This window comes from Neopelma chrysocephalum, unplaced genomic scaffold, assembly GCF_003984885.1.
Source record: "Neopelma chrysocephalum unplaced genomic scaffold, ASM398488v2 Primary Assembly neopelma1_24, whole genome shotgun sequence".
Lineage (NCBI taxonomy): Eukaryota > Metazoa > Chordata > Aves > Passeriformes > Pipridae > Neopelma > Neopelma chrysocephalum.
The window spans coordinates 41,533,365-41,556,011 of record NW_020897693.1 but is presented as its reverse complement, the minus strand read 5'-3'; the positions used below and the strand labels follow the sequence as shown (position 1 = coordinate 41,556,011).

At 38.0% G+C, this 22,647-nt stretch overlaps 1 protein-coding gene across 2 annotated transcripts; it reads right to left on the bottom strand.

The window, feature by feature from the left end:
• Window positions 1-3,565: 3,565 nt before the first annotated feature.
• On the bottom strand, window positions 3,566-21,975 carry GOLGA5 (golgin A5). 2 transcript variants are annotated; one of them, XM_027673737.1, is made up of 14 exons: window positions 21,820-21,975; window positions 20,634-21,249; window positions 18,057-18,278; window positions 16,809-17,028; window positions 16,133-16,256; window positions 15,166-15,369; window positions 13,827-13,997; window positions 13,172-13,300; window positions 10,899-10,997; window positions 9,076-9,301; window positions 7,893-7,998; window positions 6,528-6,591; window positions 4,862-4,938; window positions 3,566-3,800 (listed from the first exon to the last, which is right to left on the bottom strand). In XM_027673737.1, exons 2-14 carry the CDS (start codon window positions 21,196-21,198, stop codon window positions 3,797-3,799), a joined length of 2,211 nt encoding a protein of 736 aa, XP_027529538.1. In that variant the 5' UTR covers window positions 21,199-21,249; window positions 21,820-21,975; the 3' UTR covers window positions 3,566-3,796. The 2 variants fall into 2 exon arrangements, with proteins under 2 accessions (XP_027529538.1, XP_027529531.1); XM_027673730.1 differs by having other exon boundaries at window positions 3,566-4,938; window positions 21,820-21,974.
• Between the last annotated feature and the right edge of the window lie 672 nt (window positions 21,976-22,647).

Genomic DNA, 22,647 nt, shown 5'->3' with positions numbered 1-22,647 from the left:
TCTCTCATTCAGCAGAACATGTTTTCTAATTACAAATTAAACACTAATTGTGAATCGTGTTTTCTTCCCACTAAAGATATCAATGCAAATGCTTTCATCAGGCTTCTTTATTTTTTAAATAGAGCAATTTAGGACTTAATTATTGCTTGAATTTGCATACAAAAATTACGTCTCTTCCAGGTTGCTGCAAGACACTAGTGCTAAGGTGATTTTTTTTTTATAAGCCATTGAGAAAACACCCTGAGTATATTAGCACTAGGTTGGAGAAAGTGTTATCTGTGATAATGTTTCTCTTCACTATGAATGCCAAAAAAGACTCCTTTTCTGTGTGAAAAAATCAACATTCACTCTATCCTACTCCACTGAGGAATTCCAGATCTTTCCTGTATCATATCAGGTGTTTTCCTGGAGCTGATTAATTTCAGCTTTCCTAGCTATTGCAAATGAGAACAGCAATTTCTGATCACAGACTTTTAATAAACACAGCTGCTTGATTTTGCAGAACATCTGGAGCCCATCCACTTGCTGCTACAGAGCTCAAACTCCTGCTGATTTGTGTCCTCTTCCAGTTTCTCTTCAACAAATGTGGAGTCAAAATACAGTTTGCCTGATTTGAACTGAACATGCAAATGTAAAAAGCTGCACATGCAACATCTATCCAAACATCTATCCAAAGTTAAAATTCAGTACACGTAAGGTCAACTGCAGACAAAACACCCATCCATGATTCTGATTCTTGATTGGAAAAACCTAAGTCATGGCACAAAAATGTCATTCCTTCTCTTTTATTGTCTTTTACTTTCTCATAAGAAGTCTCTTACATGATATTTGACCTGACAGACTTTTAATCACATCATTAGCAAAGGTTTTCAATCATAAATCAGCAACTTTTGTTTTTTCCCCTCCACCTTGAAAAAGTGTCTTTTTGTTCCCAGACCAAGCTTTTCACCCACCTTGATTCACTTATGCCTCAGATCTATTCTACTGTCCATGATCCCCCCAGTTCCTTGAGCTGCCTGTAGTACCAGATATTTTCTCCCAAGAGCTTGCACTTACTCCTCGATGCACACCATTTAATTCAAGCAGTATTGGCAGGAAGCAGCATTAAGTAGGCAGAACTCGAAAGATCATTTCACTATTTGTGGAATGCAGCGGTGGGATCCAGTTCTGCCACCAGCCCAACATCAAGTAAAATAAAGATTAAATTCATGAGTGCATTTCTGAAAGGAAACTGTGTATCTAAGAGGATTATTTATGTGAGTGCATGGACATGGATGCCTGTTAGAATAATGCAGATAATTTTGGGAGCTGCTACTCATCTGTCACAATTTCTGGTTTGCTGACATCTGTCTGCCTGTTCCCAATTCAAGGCTTTCTAAATTCAAGCTGTAGGGAAGGAGGGTAACACACAGATGAAAACAAATTAAATTCTGATGAATTCTTTGTAATATTCTTACAGTTTCATGGCTAAATATCTAGGAATATCTTAATGTCAAATGTTATAAACAGAGCGCAGTCGGTCAGCAAAGAAATCCATTCTCTTTGGTAAAGCAGTATGTTTCTCATCTATACAGATGAGAAACTAGCAAATTAATTACTGTGCAAGTCTGATTTCTCCCTTGTTAATGTTATCTGCAATCAAGCAATAAAGTCACTTCTATCGTACAGGGTCTTAGTGTATATATGGCTGACCTAGCACGGCAAATAAAGCAGAGATCAGATATCAGCAAACCAAGGTGGCAAACCACAGGAGGGCTTGTGAGCATGTACACAAAGCCCTCTTTCGCAGAAACCTAAATCTGTCTCCAAGTACATCTGCCTAATTGAACATGTACCAAGATGAACAGGGTCTGAAAGAAATAGGCCTTTTTCTAGGCAGCAAAATATCAGGGAAAGAGCAGTCTTGTTCTTGCTACCCATCCCTACCTCTCTCTACAGTCTCCTCCACCTGAGCAGCTCCCACCCTCACCTGCAGCCTGTCTGCTTTCCCTGAGCCTGCTGCCGGCCATCCCAGAGGGGACATCTCCTCTCACCCCCTTCCAGAAAGGTGGCATAATACACTCTGTCCCTCTGACCATAGCACAGAAATGGAGCACAAACTGGGAGGGAGCAAACAAATATACATAAAAAATGTGGTGCTCCCTGTTAACCATCTTCCTCATTTTTTCATAATTTTCACTGTCAAACTGTACGCTTGATACCTGAAGCAGTTTCAGTCCTAGGAGGAAGGAAATGAAAAAGGACTTTCTTTCAGCCACACAACAGCCCATTCTGCTCTCAAGGCAGCGAGATACAGCAGCTGGGAGACAGATTCCTATTTTCTGTTAGCTATGACAACCATTTATTTCTGGTGCTAAGTGAGAAAGCATGGAAAGATAGGCTCAGCATCTGTAAAATACTTTCAAACCCCCTAAATTTATATTCTGGTCTCTGAATGGGGGGCAGTTTAACTGCCCAGTAGCACAACAGTCCCTCAAGAAGAGACTTGGCACTTGGCACTCCCACCACTTAAGCAGAGGCTACAAGAAGTGTCTTGTTCACTCCAAAGCCATCTGTTCAGCAAGGCAATCTCCTGACAGTAACACACCACCCTGAAGAGCTGCTTGTCAAAATAGTGTCCTTATGTCACCTTTGACCCATGGCTGTGGCTGACTTCACAAATCTATACAGATGACATCGGGGCCCAATATTGCTGATCAGAGGCAGGAGTGTATCTTACCCTGCAACTCGAAATTTGGCATTTATCTTCAGAGAGACTCCATCACATGGTCTTCCATGTTCTTGCAGTGCATCGTGCAGCTCATTAAAATTAATTATGGTGGCAAAAATCCAGTGTGTTTGAACAAAACCTTTAAGAAATAGTTCTTTATTTCTTGTATAGCTCTGAAACAGTTTAGAACTGCCCAGAGGACAGAGTTGATGCTGCTCAAGCACCCTGTACCAAAGTCATTATTCTCATCTTCAAGACATCACTGCCTAAACCCAAACAGATACTGGAATATAAGAGCCTAATTCAATAGGCAAAAGTCAGCAGTTATCTTCTAGTAGCATACCCCTGTGAAATTTCTACCATAAAATCTGGAAGAAATGAAGAAAACAATACTAATCTATGCTAAAGGGTTCTAGAAACACTCTAAGGGCTTCAGTAAGTTTCACCAAAAAAAGGTATTATCTGTGCATCCAAAAGCTGTTGTCCACATGCACAAAAAAAAAAAAAAGGTAAGAAAAAAGAGGAAAAAGAGAGGAAGAAAGGAAGTAAGAATAGATATGCAGTTGGTGTGATGTCAGAAAAGCTGTAAGGGGTTTATACCACCAAGAATGTTCCCCCCCCCCCAAAGTCACAATATACTGGAGTATCCAAAGATTTAGTGTTTCGGAGGCTTTTAGATGAAAAAACTGCATGTTGTAGAAAATGAGTGAGCAAAGGCCCTTTACCTGATCTCCTTCTCTACCAGTCAGATCTCCCTGGGGTTGAAAAGTGGCTTCAGTATCAGAATTGAAAAGAAAACGAGACAACAGGAACTAGGCAAAGTACAGCAAATGTGACAGAGGGAAGGGACACAACTTACAGTAAATGCTCTCCTTTATTACTCAGTTCATCAAAACATTTCAGTTTTCTCTGCAAGATCTGAATCAGAACAGCAATACAGTCATTTGTCTATGTAACATTTCCAGAGGAGGCAGAGTGACAGACTTCATGGACAGGATCTAATGCTGAGCGTGTTCAGTCATGTGAAAACCGAGCCATATCCTAAGAGCAAGAGTGACAAATTGCTTGTAGACATCTTTTCACTACTCAGCTGTGAGCACCACACAAGAAAACAAGAAATTTCTTAAGAAAGTGACCTTGTATGATTGTCTATCGATAATTCATAATTCCAGAATGCCACGAGTCCAACAACAGAACTATTACAGTAGGTTTGGTATTTTGGGTTTTAAGAGAAATATTTTATGAGGTTTGTTTATTAGTATATTTGGTGAGTGTTTAGACATGAGAAATTTTTAATGTTTTGATAGATTTCATATAGAAATAGTTTTAATTAAGTACCCAAAGCTTTAGAAAATAAATGTTTCAATAAGATCTGATTAAGACATGTCCTAATGAGAGAGGTATAAGAAAATGCAGTTAAAATATACAAATTTCAAGTGCAAAAAGAAACACCATTATTTCTCAAGCGTTTAAACCTCTCTCAAAACCATCTCTCCCTTTCTCTAAATAAAGCTAAAATACCACCCTTTAAATAGGCAGCCCCACTACTCAGTTGTAGGAAAGATATATCTATTGCACTAGAAGTACAAAGCTAAGAATGCATAATATTTTATTCTTAAACTTATTTACAAAAATATATTGCACCAATCCATTGTCCTTTTCCCAGTTTAACATATTAAGGAAAAGCCTGTTATTTACAAAGTTAAAAACAGAAGTGCAAAAGCAGACCGGAAGAAACCAGAAAGAAGTTTATTTGAATTGCTAAGTACAGTTTACTACCTGACCATAGCCCATATCCAGTATGACCTGAAATAATTTGTACCATATATATCTGTAATTTCAGAAATCCTTGCATTTCTTTGTAGGAGCAAGTCTTATCTTTCACTCTAACCACCAGAAGGTCTACATAAAATATAAAGGCTTAACTTAACAGCTTTATTTCTCCAGGAAAGTTATGTTCTTTTAGGTAAGCTGAAAAAGCTACATAGTATTATATATGTATTTGAAAAGTAGAGATAAATCAGGCATGACGGTTTTCTTCCTTCCTAAACCCCACAAGAAAGGGTTTGCTGATATTTCAGGACTGATTATTCTAAAGACATTGCCAGTCCAAATCACATTAGCACAGCATATGGTCCTGTCTCAGTCTACCTGCCACTGGGACTGTCATGATGCATTTCTGGGGTGTAGGTAAGGAGAACAATCATAACCCAGAGATGAAGCAATGCCTGAGAAAAGAAAAGAAATAAAGTTAACACTGACAATCCTCATTCACAGCAGCAGTAAATATGAGAGCTCTCAGTGACAGCTAATAAAACTTGTTTTGTCGAAGTATTTTGATTAAAATATTTTTCCCAATAATCAGCTACTCCTAAAAAAACTTGCATTTGAACAATGAAATGCTGAGTCAGATTCTAAAGAAATCACTTGCAGAAAGCTAACGATTTTAAACAAGCAGCAAAAATAAAGCAGCCTGTTTTCCTACCAATTTGTGTCCTCTGGTTTCTCTTTTCCTCCACGCCCCAGTGACTCCAGATGTTCTCTCCAATATCCAGTCCCCAGCCAGCACATTATGTGATCTGCCTCGAGTGACTGGTAAACCACTACTCCTGTGCCAACTGGCTGACATTAGACTCTGTAAGACAGCTGAGTTCTCCTATCCTTCTCCTTACCACAGACACTGACTTGAGGCATTTTTATGAACTCTGTATGAATGTTCTCATTCAAATTTGGATGAAACTATCCAATTAGAATTGAAGAAGCTGCTTGAAGTGCAACAAGGAATACATAAGCCACACTTGCTTTAAAAAAATATTTTAAAAAAATTGAAGTTACAGTAGTCATAGTCAAGGTTCAAGCTGAAAAAAGTGTAACTGCCACTGACTTCCCAATATACAGCCATCATTGAGTTTCCCTTCAGATTGCAGCTTAGGCAGCAAAAGTCTCCACTGTTTTGGTACAAAGCATTTTATTTATATATTGATAAGTTTAAGTGATGAAAGAGAGGTTAGGAATTAATCAGCCTGTTCCTTCTAGTACTTAAAAGGAGGGTAGAAGATGCAATTGCAGGGGGAAATTGTAGTTTCCTTTGTTCCTTTGTCTGTCTCCTTTATATCATGAAATAGTGACAGCTGTTCTCAGAAACTCTGGTCAGCAACTCATTATGCCTTCTCAAGCAATGTGGGGTTTTTTCCATGTCCTCAACCAGAAGAATATTTCCAAGGAAGGCAGATTGCACTTTCCTCAGGTTCCTGCAGCTGACAGGCACCTGCCCTCCAGTGGAAAAGGGAGGCATTTCACTTCTATCAGTTGCCAGCCGGACAATTTTGCCTGTTGTGGGTGAGCAACTTTCCCTATTTGGTAAAGTCTGCCAAGAAAAACTTTTCTTGCTACTTTTTCAGCTACTAGAGAAGAATGACCATTAGCCACTAAAAAAAAAACCTGCAAAGAGTCAAATATTACAAAAGCTCTAAGCAGATGTCATTTTCCTAATTGCAGTGCACGCAGGTGTAGTGGGTTAACCTTGGCAACTGGTCACTATTATTCTGTATTTTACTACTAGAAATCTGCTTTTACAGTCCTTTAAATGATAGTTACATAAGTGTCCTTAAGACTGCTATACTAAGAATTCCTGGGAAAAACTGAAAATTGGAAAGCAACATGACTCCAAAATGCTGTTACATAAGTATTATTTAGTCCATTTTACAAAAAAACCCCACACTGAATTGCTAATGATATAGCCTTTTGAACATCAGTCTGGCCATTTAAGACATATAAACTGGCTACAGAAATCTTGCCTTAAAGAAAGCTGACTCACCATGTAAATGATTACAAAGACTCTTGCTATGGGGTACCGCCTTAGGAAGATTCCCAGCCGAATGCTACACAGGTACAAGTGAAAACAAAATGCACAAGTTAACACTGAGCAATAAACTCCTGTTCCTCTCATCCCAGTCATCACAAACTCAAACATGAGCATATGTTACACACACAGCTTTGCTATGTCTTGAATTTTACTTCATGTACTCAGAAGATTATGTGGAGTTAGAAAATTCAAACCATAAAATATATTCTCCTAATTTTTTCTCTTACGTGTAAGGCTCAGAGTTTTTGAAAAACAATTAGGACTCAAGAGGTGTACAGGCATTTTAAAACACAAAAATATGCCCTATATTTGTCAAATTCGTTCCGTGAAGAGTTGTCATAAATCTTTCAAAAAAATTTAAGCAACTGAAACCTTGGATGCCTTCGAAACACCCTATACATCAAAGCAACTAAAAGCTTGGATTCCTTTGGAAAACCCAATACATCACTACTATTCTTATAGTTCATTAGATGAAAAGCTCTTGGGTTTTGCAAGGTTACTTCAAAGTAACTCCATTACATGTGTGCACTGCTCAATGCCCAGCAATGCCAGTTCCATGTATGGAAGGGAATACAATACTGTCAAATGAAGTTCAGAATTGAAAAATTGCATATAATAGGTCCCAATAATGGAAATCTTGATATCCTTCCCAATGAAATTCAAGTACCATGGATGCACAAAGGACTTTCTACTGAGGTATCTTGCTTTCAAAGAAGTATTGCCTAATTTTGTTTTCTACTGGTATTTAGTTCAAGTTTTGTAGCAGACCTTTGCTGTGAATACTGACAATTAACCCAACTGCTCAGAAAAGGGATAAAAGCAAGCCTTTCACTGGATCCAGAATGACTTTCATTTACTAATTCCTCAAACCTTTCAAGGTAAACAGCTACACTGGGTCAGAACCCAGAGTCTTGTCTTCATCAGGATGCCTAAACAGGACTAAAAGAGCACAGATGATACTCCCCCTCTAATACACTCTTTACAGTGTTTATCACAGACACAACTGTAAGTAAAAAACATAGAAGATGGCAACGAAAAAGGTTAGATGTTTTTGTACATAGTCTAGTGATCCTCTTGTATCAAAACCTACTGGAGCATTATTTAAATAATTGACTATAATTTGCAAAAGCCCAAGAATATTAATGTCACAGAAAAGCTCAAGTGAAGTAGGTCAACATTTAGTAATTTATACCATACTGTAGCTGCATTATTTTTAACTTTTACCTTCATAAGAGCAATACGAAAGAAAGCTTGTCACCTGAAAACTGTGAAAGGATTACAGCAACTACAAAATGCATTCCCCCAGGACACTCTTACCTGAACTGGTCTATACTACTCGCAGCTTTGCGGACTCTCCCATACATTCCTGCCACGCTGGTATCCATGTCACTGAACAGGACAGGAACATTACGCATACGAGCACCTATTTGAAGGGAAAAAAGCAAAAAAAAAACCATTAGCTAAAGTGTTGCTTAAGAAAACAAACTGATAATGTATAACAAAGACATATAAAAATAATATAAAAATAGTGATTAATCTGATTGTACTGTCGTCTTGCTGGGGGCAGAGAAGTATGTTTTGAGAATGGAATTCTCGATAAACTTACAATCAAGTCCAATGTTTCTTCAACTTAGTTTTTTTTTTTTTTTTAGTTCACTAGATTGGTATCTTGATATTCAATTCTATCAAGTCATAGAAACTATTTTTAGGTGTATAAAAGGATGGGTTTGATACTATCACACTTTCTCAAATTTTTTTACTTCTCATACGGTAAAACTTTGATTAGCATTTCTGACACTAACTTGTATATTCAAAAATTTTTTACTTTATTTACATTTTGACTATATACCAACTTTATTAAAAAAGTCTGGTCAGTCATTTTACAGCTCTCAGTAATTGTCCCTTGCTTTTAAAATTTACTTAACATATATAAAAAATGACAAATTTTGAAAAGTAACATCTCAACACCATGAATCAACTGCCAAGGTTCTGCCAGAGATACAGGTCAAACAAACCAACCTCAACAGAACCACTGAATTTTAAGCTGCTTTTCAAGAAAAACAGAAAGCAAGGAGAAAATTAATTTCAACCAGACCTCTGATCAGTTCCCAAAAGGAAGTATCCCATTCTTGCTCCCAAACCCTTTCTACAAGAGAATACTTAGATCCTGCTTCTGATATTCAGCTTAAGCCCCAAGAGATGGGTTTATTTGCACTTGTGACAGGATTGTTCCAACAATGCCATAGCACTGAGAACTAAAGATTACATTGGCTTTATTAAATTTACTTAAAGTCATTTAGATACAAAAAGGAGCTTCTAGTTAACTATTTTTTATAATACTGGCTGCTGTAGACTATAGTTACTAAGGCCTCTAGCATAAGCAGCCTGTTTTCAGCATTTATTTTTCCTTACAGACTCATTCAGGGAAAGGCATTAGGATATATAAAAGCCTGAACTGCAAAAAAGACAAGAGTTTTAAATATTATATTTCCTTATTTACCTTCAGCACCATCAATGCCTGCCATATTAATGGAAGGTCCATTAGCACTAGTGCCTTGGATAGCCTTCAGCTGTTGCTCAAGCCGTTCCAGTTGATATACAAGTGAGTTTTTCTCTGTGCTCAGGCTCTCTAACATGGTCTGCTTCTGAATTAGTGTTTCTGTCAGCTGATGAAGCCGATTTTCTAATTCTGTCTGACTACTACTGCTTAGAGTCTTGTTTGTGAGCTAAAAAGCAAAGAAAAACAAAAAAAAAATCAGCCTAAGTTCAAAGTCTGACCAACTGACATATTACAAAACTCAATAATGATCTAAGCCTTCAAGAACCAAGTTACTCCACTGCAGAATTTTTTCAGGATAATGCTATCAAAACTATCAGTAATGAGCACAATAAATAGGAAACTTCGCTTCAACAGTTGCTAAAACAAGATTTTACATGACACAACAAACTTTATGTAAAAATGTATTCCTCTGTTATCCACCTCTAATCATGTGAACGTTTCCGTATAACCCTAAGTTTAATCATAAAATCAATGCTATGCCTCAGAGGCAGGCATGATAACAGCAAGCTAATCCAGTCTGGCTACTACACTTGCAACTTAAAATACAAAAAATGTTTTCAAGTGAGGAAGGAAAAACTCAGTACAGATGCAGAGAATCTGATGCCAATTTTACAGGAAAACTTGAATGAAATGGTGAACATGCAGGATGTGTTGCAGGAGAATTGAGAAGCACTGAGGCAGAAACATGATTGTACTAGCAAATAGAAACTGCAAGGACAGCAAATGGATCATGCATTTGACATGGATCATGTAATTCAATTTGCAGAAAATATTTAAAGCAAAGGGGAATCACCAGATCTGCCATACGTGCAATACCTCATCTATTCACTACAGTCTTGAACTTCAGCCACTTATTGGCATTGTATACCACACAGATAGAGCTTCAATGATGAAAAACAGAATCGTCAGGAATGACAGATTCAAATTAGATGCCTGCAACATGACAGGTGCAGGTAGCCCTGAAGCCAGCATTACCAGACAAGTCTGCCAACATGCTCAAGAAATCTTTATCACAACACAACAACTTCCAAACCTTCTGACACTATAACTGCACAGCTGACCATAGCTGACTCCAGACTATCAATTTCTCTACATACAGACTACTTTTCATCACGCTAAGATATGCACAAAATGAGGCCTATGCCTTCATGCTGCTCAAGGAGACTGGGGGCTGACAAGTAACAGAAGGTGCCAAAAGGGATTAGACCAATTTAAGGGAAATAGGTCCATCAACATACCAGTGGGACTTAGTAGAGACTCACAACACTAATGTCCCTAGTTGAACTGCTGATGGTGAGCAGGTACAAGGGAGGGAAGGAAGTGGCCAAAACATGCTGGCCCCTAACTGCCCCTGTCCAAGACAGAGCAGCAGATGGATCACTGAGTTTGTAGGATGTAACTTAGGTTCTTACACCCAGTTATAATGATCTTAGAAGAAATCGTAACAACCTAATCAAACTCCAATGAGTTCTTCTAGTTTTCATAAAGAAGAATGTTGATCCAACATCACCCCATCAGGTCTAGTTGGGACAGAGGTTAATTACCCCTCCCCCCCAAAATATAAAAGCACATACAACTATAAATCAGGCTTTTTACTCTACACGGTTCCCTTCTTGTACTCCCTACTCTCAAAACTCTAGTCTGTATTGGAAACAAATACACTGTAATTCCCAAGTGGAACCTTTATGGGATTTTTCAGGACAGTTTAGTCATATATCACTGTTTTTATAACTGAAGGTTATAAAATTATTTTCTATACACACCTGATTTCTGAGCTTCTGAATTTCTTCCTCTCTGTCTTTTATTCTGCTTTGCAAAGTATTCTTTGTTCGATACAATTCTTCTTCAGTATAATGGAGTTCCTATAAAATTCACCACAATTACAAATAAAAGATTTTATACATATAAGTATGTTGAGAGACAAACTCTTATCTAGAGTTTCACAATGGAACACAAGAAAGCAATATGCTGTAATCAAATACAAACTGAAATTTAATCTTAGTTAAGTGTCTGACTAGGATAGGGAGGTAGGGGGAAATACAAAGCTGAGTATGAAGACACAACATACAAGACCAATTAAATTCTTTCGTGGAGACTGACCTAATATAAATATTAATCCAGAGTAGCTTACTAGGAGTCACACAATTTCATTGGGACTACAGTTTATCTTCATTACGCTTTCACCATTTATTATGTTGCTATCTTGAAACTATGTCAATAATGCAACAATTACAAAATACTTTGTGAGGAGTCTGTATTCCTAAAATAAACTCATTAATTCAAAATACCATTTTTTAAAAGTATTTAAAAACCCTTGGCATATCTATCTATAATTCTGTATGACACACATCTTCCTTTAAGGTGTAAGATAAATTAACGTAGCAGATCACAGAATGTGCCGAGTTGGAAGGGACCCCCAAGAATCATCGAGTCCAACTCCTGGTCCCCAAGAGTCACACCACATACTTGAGAGTATTGTTCAAACACTTCTTGAACTCTGTCGGTCTTGGTGCTGTGACCACTTCCCTGGGGAGCCTGTTCCAGAGCCCAACTAACCTCTGGGTGAAGAATCGTTTTCCAATATCTAACCTAAACCTCCCCTGACACAACTTCAGGCCATTTTGTCAAAGGGGAAGGAATATTAGTAAGAAACAAATTACTGAAGAGAAATCTAACCATAAGTTTTGTTACTTCCATGATTTAGTGGCTATTTTAGCTCCCACTTAAAGACCTGTCATGCTTATTTTTTAAATTAAGACAGTCTTCAAATCACTATCACTTCAGCTGTCAGTTGCTACAGAAAATAGATAATGTATTCTCCCTTTGAACCATCAGGTGTACAAAAAAATAACACCTCTCCTTATTTTCCACCTTCAGTTTCAGAAACCTTTTGGTAATAGTTAAAGGAACTCCCAGCCAGCACTGACTGTAATTGCATTAAGTATCAACACAATTACATTAAAAGCACATGTAAAGGTGTGTCATCAAAAGGAATACTTCAGTTTCTGCAATAACTGATAAGGTTTTTCTAATTCACCTCACTCTTTCTCTAGGTAGTATTGACTTAAAGCATATTTCTCAGAAGGGCAGGAGTAACAAAATACCATCTACCATCTGCTTTGACCTAATAAACATTAGCTACTCATCAAAAGCAGAGTTCGACTTCTGCCTTTTAATTAGTTCAAGCTGCAAGCATCTCATTAAAATGTAATTTCTGGAAGAACAGATAATCCTGTAAGATAAACTGTTCCTAGCAGATACAGTGTATTCCTGCTTTCCTCATTATTATTCTCTTTATATGAGCTTTTATTTACAAAGAAATTTTTTAACAAGGTGCAAAGTATTTGTTCAATTCCTATTGAACAATAAGTTGTTCACATGGAAGATGAGTTTGTCTTTTTTCTGCCCTCTTTTTGCACAAAACTGCTTAAATCAAGGTTGAGTTTACTCAAAAAGATGACAAAATCTGAAAAAATTCATTAATATAATTTTATCAGCAAACTGTCTAATAATAGAGCAGTTTGAAAGTAACAACATCTAGATTCAGATTAGATTCATGTGGATTAAAAAAAAAAATCTATAAACTTCCATGACAATGACATTGTTTTATGAGTTAAAACTTATGTATCAATTGAGCACAGGAAGTTCCACAGTAACCACTTCCAGTATTTAGTTTCTTGGTATAAATAATGTTGCAAGTGTTACTATATCCCTGTTGTTTGACTTTTTCCCTGCTGAATAAAATTTAAGATCCTAATCATTTCTGTGCACTTCCTAGGGTCCTGTTTATTCTTTAATACATCAGTGAGATCTCTGTTCATCAGGAGTATTCAGAAGGTCCTGACCATTGCTTAGTCCTGGTTGTGCTTTCTTTGGCCTAGAGACATTCACCAAGCTTTTGGGGATTTCTCTGGAATACTAAAAAAAAAAATAACCCAAACACTGTATAAGCTACTCTCTTATTAAGCCAAATGCTTTGCTGATGACGCCACATGGGGCCTAAAATAAGATCAATAAGCTTTCAAGAACTCCTTGCCTGTTTTTGCCGTTCTAGTTCAGCTTCTGCCTCTTGCTTGGCCATTTTATGTGCTGATATCTGCTCTTGTAGGTCTTGAAGCTGCTCTCTCACTGACTCAGCTTCACTTACCTGCTGCATCTCCATATCCTGAAATGAACAGAAATGTAACCATTTCACTAACGCTCAAACATTTTTGCAATCTGTCATAGGTAATGGGAAAAGAAAAAAAGTAGTATATGCAATATTGCTTCAGAGGAAATGGAAGGTTGAGGGTGTATTGGATAAATTACATTTGTCATTTTATACAGAATATTTTTACTAATACAGTAATAGAATAAATGCATTTTGTGAACATGAAAATCCTCCACTTCTTCCTTCCTATTGTCTACAGGCTAAAACTGTGCAAAGTAGGCTTTCGTGCAGCTGCTGGGTTGAGCCTGTTATGCCAGCAGATGACTTGGATTACGTTGCTTCAAGGATTAGTAGCCCTTGCAGAAAAGGATATAGGTATAGAAACTGCCATGCTTGTTTGGAAAGAAATGCTTCTCTCAAAAGCAGTGAGGGAAGAAAGAAGTAAGGTAATAAATATTGGAAACAACAGACCCGCAGTATACAAGAAAACAGTCCTTTGTCATAGCTAAGTACAAACACACGTGTACATAAGCATAGCTACCTGCAGCTCTGTTCTCATCTGTTGTATTTGCCCCAGTAGCTTTTGTATTTCTTCTCTCTGAGTGTCTCGCTCATGTCTCAGTTCTTCCAGTTCCATTGTGCTTGCTGTACTGCTGTCCAGGCCTTCAATACCAGAGCCTTCTTTTAAGCTGTTTATCAACTTTTCTTTAGACTGAAATAATAAATCAATATATTATTTATAGCAGGATTTAAAAAGTGCTCAATTAGAATATGCCAACATTACTTTGGTCTAAAATTCTAATGTAGACATACAGTAAAGAACTGCTTTATCTGTTCTTTTAGCCAAGTTAATACACATTACACATTTGAAAATGAAAATCTTTCCCTACTGATAATTTTTCTGGTTCCCTGTACACCATGAGACTGGATTTACTGAAAGCATGTGTCCTCTGAGGAAGAGTACAGCTTCTCTCTTTAAAAGTGCCTGGAATGTTGAATTTTTCATGGATAACAATTTTGGCTCTTCAACTACCATAACACAGAAGACTCACACTAACAGATACTAAAGACAGAACTGACCCCCTTTCAGTTTGTCCTTTCTCCTGACAACAAAAGCCAACTAAGAACCAAATACAGCAATAACTCTCCCAGGAAAGAACATAAACCATTTTATTGAGAGTTAGCTTGACATTGACTTGTGATTCAGGCTTTTCATATTTAGAGGTGATTTAAAACCTGCCCTTGGACATTAGACTAAATTAATTATTATAAACAGAGATCTCCATCTTCAACATCTTGCTAACATTTAAAAAGACTCAAACTGACCATGTTTGGACTTGCTATCTTTGACAATTTAAGTACCACAGAACTCTGCACAAAATACCTGATTTTGCCATTCATTATATAATGTTGATCACACCCAACTTTCAGGATACAAAAAAGGATTTTCTCTGCTTACATGTAAGTATCCACTCTATGCTAGGCTTCGGCCTCAAGCAGAACAGAGCAATGTTCTTGAATCAGGAATATCAGGGATGAAACAAATTTTAAGTTTCATCTATTTAACAATCTGCCTAAGATCGGACTCTTGGATGCAGAAAACACTGACAGATGTTGCACAATAAATGCAACAGTTCACTTGCACTTTTCTTCAAGTTCAGAACCTGAACTGCCATTCCAATCCCATAATTCCATCTATAAATTTAAATTTACAAAATGCAGACTGCTAGCTGTTTTTTATAGGTATCATTATAGATATACCTCAAAACACATTACAGCTCACATAAAAAAATCCCCACAAATTAGATTATTTGAAGCATAACACCTTAAAAAAATTAAAGCATGCAAATCAAACTGTATTTCTTCACAAAAATGCTTACTTGGAGAATGCGAGTAGCTTTCTGTTTATAGTCTGTCAATTCCTGTTTTGCAGATTCTAGTTGGCTTTTAGTTACTTTGACTTGCTGCTGAAGCTCATCAGCTCGCCTCTTTTCATCTAAATACTTTCTCTCTGCTACAGTTATCCCTTCTGCCAAGTTCTGACGTTCTGCTTCCACTTTACTTAGACGAGCAGCAAACTCATTCTATTAGCAATAAAGAAACAATACTTTGTGTTTAAACACAGTCTCAACTTTAACCTAGAAAGGAAAAAAGAAAGTTTAAAAGCAACTACACATGGCACACCATGTCTACCACCTCCAATTTAAAGATGCATTAGTATTACGTTGAAAGAAATTCTGTTTGCTTAAGCAAGTAGTAAATGATGTCAGTAAAAATATGCATTTCTTTCCCTCACCAGAAATAGTGAGGGAATAACAATCTTCCTATTATTCACATCTGTTTAGCAAACAAAAAGCAAGTTTTCCCCTCAAAAAATATTATCAAATGTTGCCTGACACATTTTGAAGTACTTTAAAAAACACCAAAACAAACACTGATAAATATTTTCAAAGATGTTATTACATATAACAAAGGCCAAGTTAAGTGTGGAAAATAGTCTCCAGCAATGATGTATTCACATCTTTACACAATAAAATAATGTAACAATAAGTTCCATAACAACATAGCATTGAAAAATAAACTGATTACGTATTAACATTAGGAACATGAAAAAACCAGTAAAAATTGTCAGCATGAATCTTCAAAACTTTTATGCATGAAGCTTTCAAAGTAACATAGGTACATCAGCATCACAAAGATACTTAGTGCAGCAGACAGCACATCCTTTCAAGCAATTAGTACCCTGAACAGGAACTGAAGTCAAAGGGAGTAGAGACCACTTGGAACCCCACAGATCTGATCTCAAAAGTAGAGTCTTAAAAGTCTTCCTTACTCTTCATGTCTAACCTGCATTTGTTTGTAACTTTCTTGTTCTCGCTTGAGTGTGGAGTCTGCATCACGCAGCCTCTCCTGAAGAGTTTGAAGGGCTTGATTTTGTAAACTGCTACCTTCACTGTGGTCTTGTATGATCCTGAAAGAGCAACAATATTAATTAAAAAAGAAGAAAGCTAGTGTGATTTTTCAGGTAGAAATATAACTTCCCGATTTCCAGACCAGCTTTGAAAATTTACCCAGTAAATTACTGCATCTGGCTGACTACAGGTGTGAGGCCTGGAGTTAATGACTCATACACCTCCCTGACCTATATTCTGGAGTATACAATTGCTGATTCATATCCCAGCACTGAGATAAGTCAGAAAAGTCTTCATGTTTGTGGATAAGCAAGTGTATTTTTCAAGAAAAAGAAATACTTCCTGAGACCTTCCAGTTCCAGCCTCTGACACAAACAAACACATTTTACAAAATTGGTTTCAATAACCAAGTGCCAACCCCCACAATTTTATACTCATTTGCCCTGTTCCCGCTGCCAACTATGATAATAGTAGGCTCAGAGCAAACTTTAATCCTCATATTTCAAATCTTGTTACAATCCCTTTCCCATTAGCTTATTTTTTTCTTAAAAAGACTGAATTATCTACCTTGAATTTTCAAACTTATTACTATTTGCAGAATTACAAAGTACCGTGATTTTTCACTCTGCAGTGCTTCCAAAGCTTCTGTCTGAGCACTTAAGAGCTGATCAGCTTCTTGCAACCGTACTTTCAGCACAGCTAGTTGTGAATCTTTGGCACCAACAGCTTCTGTCAGATCATCAACTCGAGCTTGAAGTTCTCTAACCATCTTGTCGCTCTTTGAATGATCAACATTCCACTTCTCGACCTTTTCACGGGATTTGTTCAGTTCTACAAAATAAGAAGTGTCTTTGAAATTTATAAAAGTAGGTATCACAAGGTCTTGTAAACAATCAGGATGCACATATCTCATTTCTTTGAGAAAAAATTAAGTACAACCAAGTTGAAGTAGAACTCAAAATTTATGAGCTACCAGGAAGTAACAAATGCCAGGCTGGCTGTCAGAGCACGACCCATAAAATTTGGGAGGTGATCTCAAAATAAACAGACACACAGCCCACCTGCCCCACCCCTTGCAATGGCCTACCGTCAAATATCCCTGTGCAAGCAGAAACCTCTGCATAAAGCATCTCATTTAACTCTATGTGACAGTAAGTTCAAACTAAATAACTGTAGAAAAATACGCTAGTGTTGAAATAATGCCTGAATACTTATAAAGGCTTCTGTTTTTAATCAAACATCACACATTAAACTTCAATGAAAATTTAAATCATCTGTCTTATACAGTTACTGTGAAAAAAAAATGTGGTCTCTGAGTTTTATGCCTAACAGCAGGAGTTTGCTGTACGTTTTATCATTTGTGTGATTTGTAGTCACATTTTTTATATTTTTCATTTCATTTGGCTTTGAAAAAGCTGGTGAGGTCATATTAAAAATACTAAATTTTATATTTTTATTGTCAGTTTCTAGGCATCAGATATTATAGCCCATAACAGCAGAAAGTAGTCAGATTTTGAAGCATTTAAAAGAATTCATTAATTTAAAAGTATTTTGCAATAATCACCAAAATGCAGAAGAAGTATTTTAATAGTGGTATTTGCTACCACTGCTTTAATATGACGTAAGCTTTATAACTAACTTGAACACATCATTTTAATCAACATTCGTTTGATCTATCTTTGTAGTTAAACAAGCCTTTTAGTTTCTACCATTTCATTATTCTGAAACCAAGAATCATTTTACTTGGTAGGTCATACATGCAAATGTAACTGGTGAGATTTTATTATAAATACAAATAACATAAAAAGAGCATTATTTTCTAGTCCACTGGTGTTTTACTAATGTTACAGTTGAAGTACCTTCTTGTGTTTCTTTGGACCTCTGTATTAATGAAGCCATTTCCTGATTTAAAGATTGCACTTCATTTCGCAGCAGCTGGTTCTCCAGGCGCAGATTGGATAGCTCATGGGATTTCAAATCATCATTAGAGGAAAGGCCGGGATTAGTTACTGCACTTAGTGAAGAATCCTTCACGCCGTTCCCTTGTGCTCCCAGTCCAGAGTCTGAACTGTCTGGAGTTTCTGAACAGAGAGATGTCAGTTAGAACTAATATATGTATTTGTAAATGGCCTTTATATAAACAGTAGCTCCATGTTCTGCATCAATGGTTAAATAATAATAATCAAAATAGTTTATATTGAAATGGAATGTGGAGCTGCTTCTCACAAGGGACTTGCACAAAGCAGGACTATTACATATGTGCCATGCAGTGTTTTTGTTAATCCTGCAAGACAAGACATGGAAGTTATAAAACTTCTTATTACATTAATGGCAAATTTAGGATTTCAAAACATTAACGCTCTTTTTATACCTTTGCTACTCAGAAACGTCCTCAGGAGCTGAAGAGTAACAGAAAATATTAAATACTCATAGCAACTAACTAGAGGAATTTTTAGTACAAGCCCATTCTCGTTTTCCATTCAGATTCTGAGGATATAAATTTTATTTTAGAAGAGAACAATAAGGGAAATCCTGGTAGTATTCTGAATTACAGTCCCTTGCATGGAAGGAGGAACCAACAGCCTTTTCCCATCAAGCACAAACACACCGAGTGTCCTTGATTAATGCTGTGAAAGTTAAACATCCATCAGAGTCCTGATTCCAGCATGCAGATATTTGGAAGCTTTGCATCAGTTTTAAGACAAAATGACACAGCACACAATAAACAAACAGCAGGCAATCCAAAAATATTACTTCTGAATTTAGTATGTCCCAAGGGAGTAACTGCTGAAAATCCAGGCGGACAGACTGGAACTAATGTCAATCTAGACTGCAGTTTAGTTGCCAAAACATTATTTACTTCACCTTGTGATTGCCAACCAAGCTGCCTCACCTTCCTTGTTACCACTGCAACAGCCCCTATAACCCCAGCCCAGGGAAATGGGGCATGCCATGAATTCTGAATACCACCACAACCACAAGTAGCAGCAGTGACAGGAAGATTTTTTCCACATTTTCTCAACCCCCTATTTGAACAATTCTAAGAAGTGCCATTATCTTCCCTTTGATTTATTTACACAGTTTCCAAATTATGAGACAATTTATCCTCATTTCTTTGTCTGGAAAACTCAATAGATTAATGAAGAAACAAATTAGCCATTTATAGCACAGATTAGATTATAACCGTGGCAATATACAAAGTATAATGTTAGTTGTTTTGTCTATTAACAGATTCTATACTCAATAATTAAATGGCACAGATATCTGTACAATCAACTTTGAAACCAGCATGCTCAAACCCTATGTTGTAACTGTGACTTTCTTATTTAGCAGCTCCACAATGCAAACTCTGCTCAGAAATCCTCAGAAGAAAAGTCAATAGGCCACACTGGGCAAAATAAATATATTTCTTAAGCACCAATCAGCAAGGCCATATAGCCAGGTCTAACGTATTTGAATTATTTATTATTAGCAGTAAACCTTACTGAAAAGTTACAGACCCAGAAATACAAAAATATTCACATCTTTGGAAGTGATCCCTTTTTATGTCTAAAACTTTTCAGCATACTTAATGTAGTAAGTAAAAAACTGACATTTACAATGGTTTACATGCTCAAAGTACTGAATAAATAATGAAGTATTCTAACTACATTATTAAGAAATAACCACTTCCTACAATTTTCTAGAATAAACAACAACAAAGCAGCACAGCAGTAGAAGGACTAAGTATAGAATGGACAGTCTGATAGAGAATGCAAGTTCCTGACACTTCCCAGCCACACTCTCCTTTGTGTTGTTAATTCGGGAATAGCCCCATCTTTTGACCACCTGGCCTGGAGGCTCTTTCAGGCCTCTGGATTTAGACTGCAGTAATGAACTACTTCTGGCAATCCAAGGGCTTTACCTATTTAGCTCTCTCATGCCTGCAGTTCTACAACAGCCTACGCACATCCAACTTCCCACTCTGCAGGACCAGGAAGTTTTTCAGCTCACCCTCACACCATCCCACGTGGTGCACTGGGCAGCAGCCAACACCATCTAGCCATGGTCAAAGTCACTCACTCTCCTATGTGGCAACAGCAGGTCAGGGCCCCTGAGTGACCAAACCAATGCAGCAGCACCTGTGCTTCTACATGGGGACATATGGAAGCTGATGCCAGGTCAGGTCACAGCACAGGGAGGTCAATGTGAGCAGTAGCAACGAGGTAGATCCAAAACACAAAAGATTTAAGTATTAATTATGCAGTTTGTGAAATTAGCATGGTTTCTAACATTATCCTAGCGATGAGAAAATGTGAAAGGCCCTGCTGTATCCCACACATTTGACATACTACTACCATTAAATGTTTCATGAAGTGACAGTAAATCCATTACCTAGCCTTACCCTAGACATACTTGGGTTTTAAATATCTCTAGGTTCAAGACTATTTAACTACCATTGCCTTGGCTCCTGATGGAATTATCTTCATTAGTTTTTGCACTCTGTGTACTGGTAGATACAGAACTAATGCTTGAAGTCCGAGAGTGATTTTGAAGAACAGGTGCCTTGCTCTTCTCTTTTTTAGAGTCCATCCTTCCATTAGGTTCTTTCTCTGAACTGTTGAGAAAATCAAATAGCAACTCATCGTCAGGTTCTGACTTTTTTCTTCTCACGAAATGCGAGGCAGCTCTGGGTGTGGAAACACTTTCTACTGGAGAAGCAGCCTCTGAGGACGTCCTGCGTGCTGGTTTAACATTTGCTGTTCCTGCCAGGATTGTGGCTTTTTGATGTTTAATGTTATCAGCTGCCGATGAGATGTAGGCTGCTTTGGATGATGTCTGATATTTCAGTTCTCCAGCATGCTGGTGCACTTCAGAATATTCGTTGGCAGAGTTCAAATTCTTATTATCATAAACTGCACTGCTTGATGTGTCTTTTTTGCTCAGAGCGGATGCAGCTCCTTGATCAACTCTGTTGAGTAGATCCTCTGCCTTTCCAGCGAGATCAACAAGCCAGGACATGATGGGTGTCTGTTGATAAACTCTGTACAATTAAAACTTTGGGACCATATGCTGCAAAAGACATAGAATGATTACAAATCAGACTAGCGTTGCTAAGACAAGATGTGTGGGTTATCTAAACAACTGTTGTGTTAATCTATTAGTGCTGTAGTTATTTTAAAACCTTACTCCTACTCGTTTAGTTATCTTGCTATTATGGTAACTGATGGAAATAAACCAGCTTTGAGAAAAAACAGACAAAACCAAGCCTTTTAAACCAAAGCTTTAAAAACAAAAAATCAGACCACTGCACCTGTTTTGAGCATCAGCACCCGCTATGGAATATTATCACACTAACAGAAAACAACTAAGCCTTACATGTTTGGCCGGCAGTCTCCCAACATGGCTCAGACAGAGGGGCTCCTCCCCTACAAACTGCGCAGCCCCTCCCGCGACCCCGCCACGGCGGGCAGCTACGCGGGCCTGCGACACCACCATATCCCAGCCCCCTGGAAGGGCCCCTTCACCCCGGGACTCAATTCAGAAAGGGCCCCTTCCCCTCCCACGCCCCTCTCCTTCAGCCGCGCTTGTCCACGGGCCTTCCTCCCCCTCAGGAGCTGCCTCAGCACAGCTCTGCCTCACCTCCTCCCAGTGCGGGGGCCCGAGGGGAGCCGTGAGGGGCGGCGGGGCGGCGTCAGTCACGGCGGGGCCGCGGGCCGAGCCCGGCGGATTGGATCCATCGGATCCATCTTTTCCGGCAGACGTGGCCGCCTTTCCGGGAGGGGGGCGGAGCGCGCAGGCGCACTCGGCCCTGACAGCCTCAAGCCCCGCCCCTCTCACCGGGCGGGGGCGGGGCCGGACGGCCCCGCCCCCCGGCCCGGTGGGAGGGGCGGGGCTTGACGCGCCCGCCATGTCTCGCCTGTCTCCTTCTGCTATAGTGCGTAAACTTTGCAATTGCCTGATCTTCGAGAAGACTTCTCTGCCTGCAAGCGTGACAAGGGAGACATTCATATCTAGATGTAGATGAAAAATTCGACTCTCTGCACAGAGCCTTTAGGTCCCCTGTTCATATTCAAAGTAGAAGCAATTTTTAGCTGTAATTTACATACATTAATTTTTCCTGTTATAGCTGTCGTTGTAAGGAGATTTAAATAACAAAGCTGGAAAATATCTGCCAGAATAACTATATCACAGCAAGATTAAATTAGTTCCTCAAAACTCATTGCAAGAAAGCAATGGGGGCTTCAGGTTTGATTTTTTTTCTTAATTTGAAAGCAGGTTTTGCAGTTTACAAAATTATTTCTTTTCTAAAATTACCATTTCCCACTTTCAGGTGATTCATAAGTTTTCCCTTGTTCATGAAGGGATGTTAGGTAGCAGAGGCAAAACAGATACATAGTCACATTACTTGTACTTAGAAAGTTAATTAATCTCATCTCTAAATATGTTGAATTAGGGCTTTGGCAGTTA

What these genes read in the sequence shown, in the direction of transcription:
- GOLGA5 (XM_027673737.1), bottom strand. Translation starts at nt 21,198, where the DNA reads ATGTCCTGGCTTGTTGATCTCGCTGGAAAGGCAGAGGATCTACTCAAC. An exon ending in GTCCAAAGAAACACAAGAAG is followed by an intron (nt 17,029 to 18,056) that starts GTACTTCAACTG and finishes CTTATTTTGTAG; the next exon opens with AACTGAACAAATCCCGTGAA. An exon ending in TTCAGAAGCTCAGAAATCAG is followed by an intron (nt 9,302 to 10,898) that starts GTGTGTATAGAA and finishes TTTGCTTTTTAG; the next exon opens with CTCACAAACAAGACTCTAAG.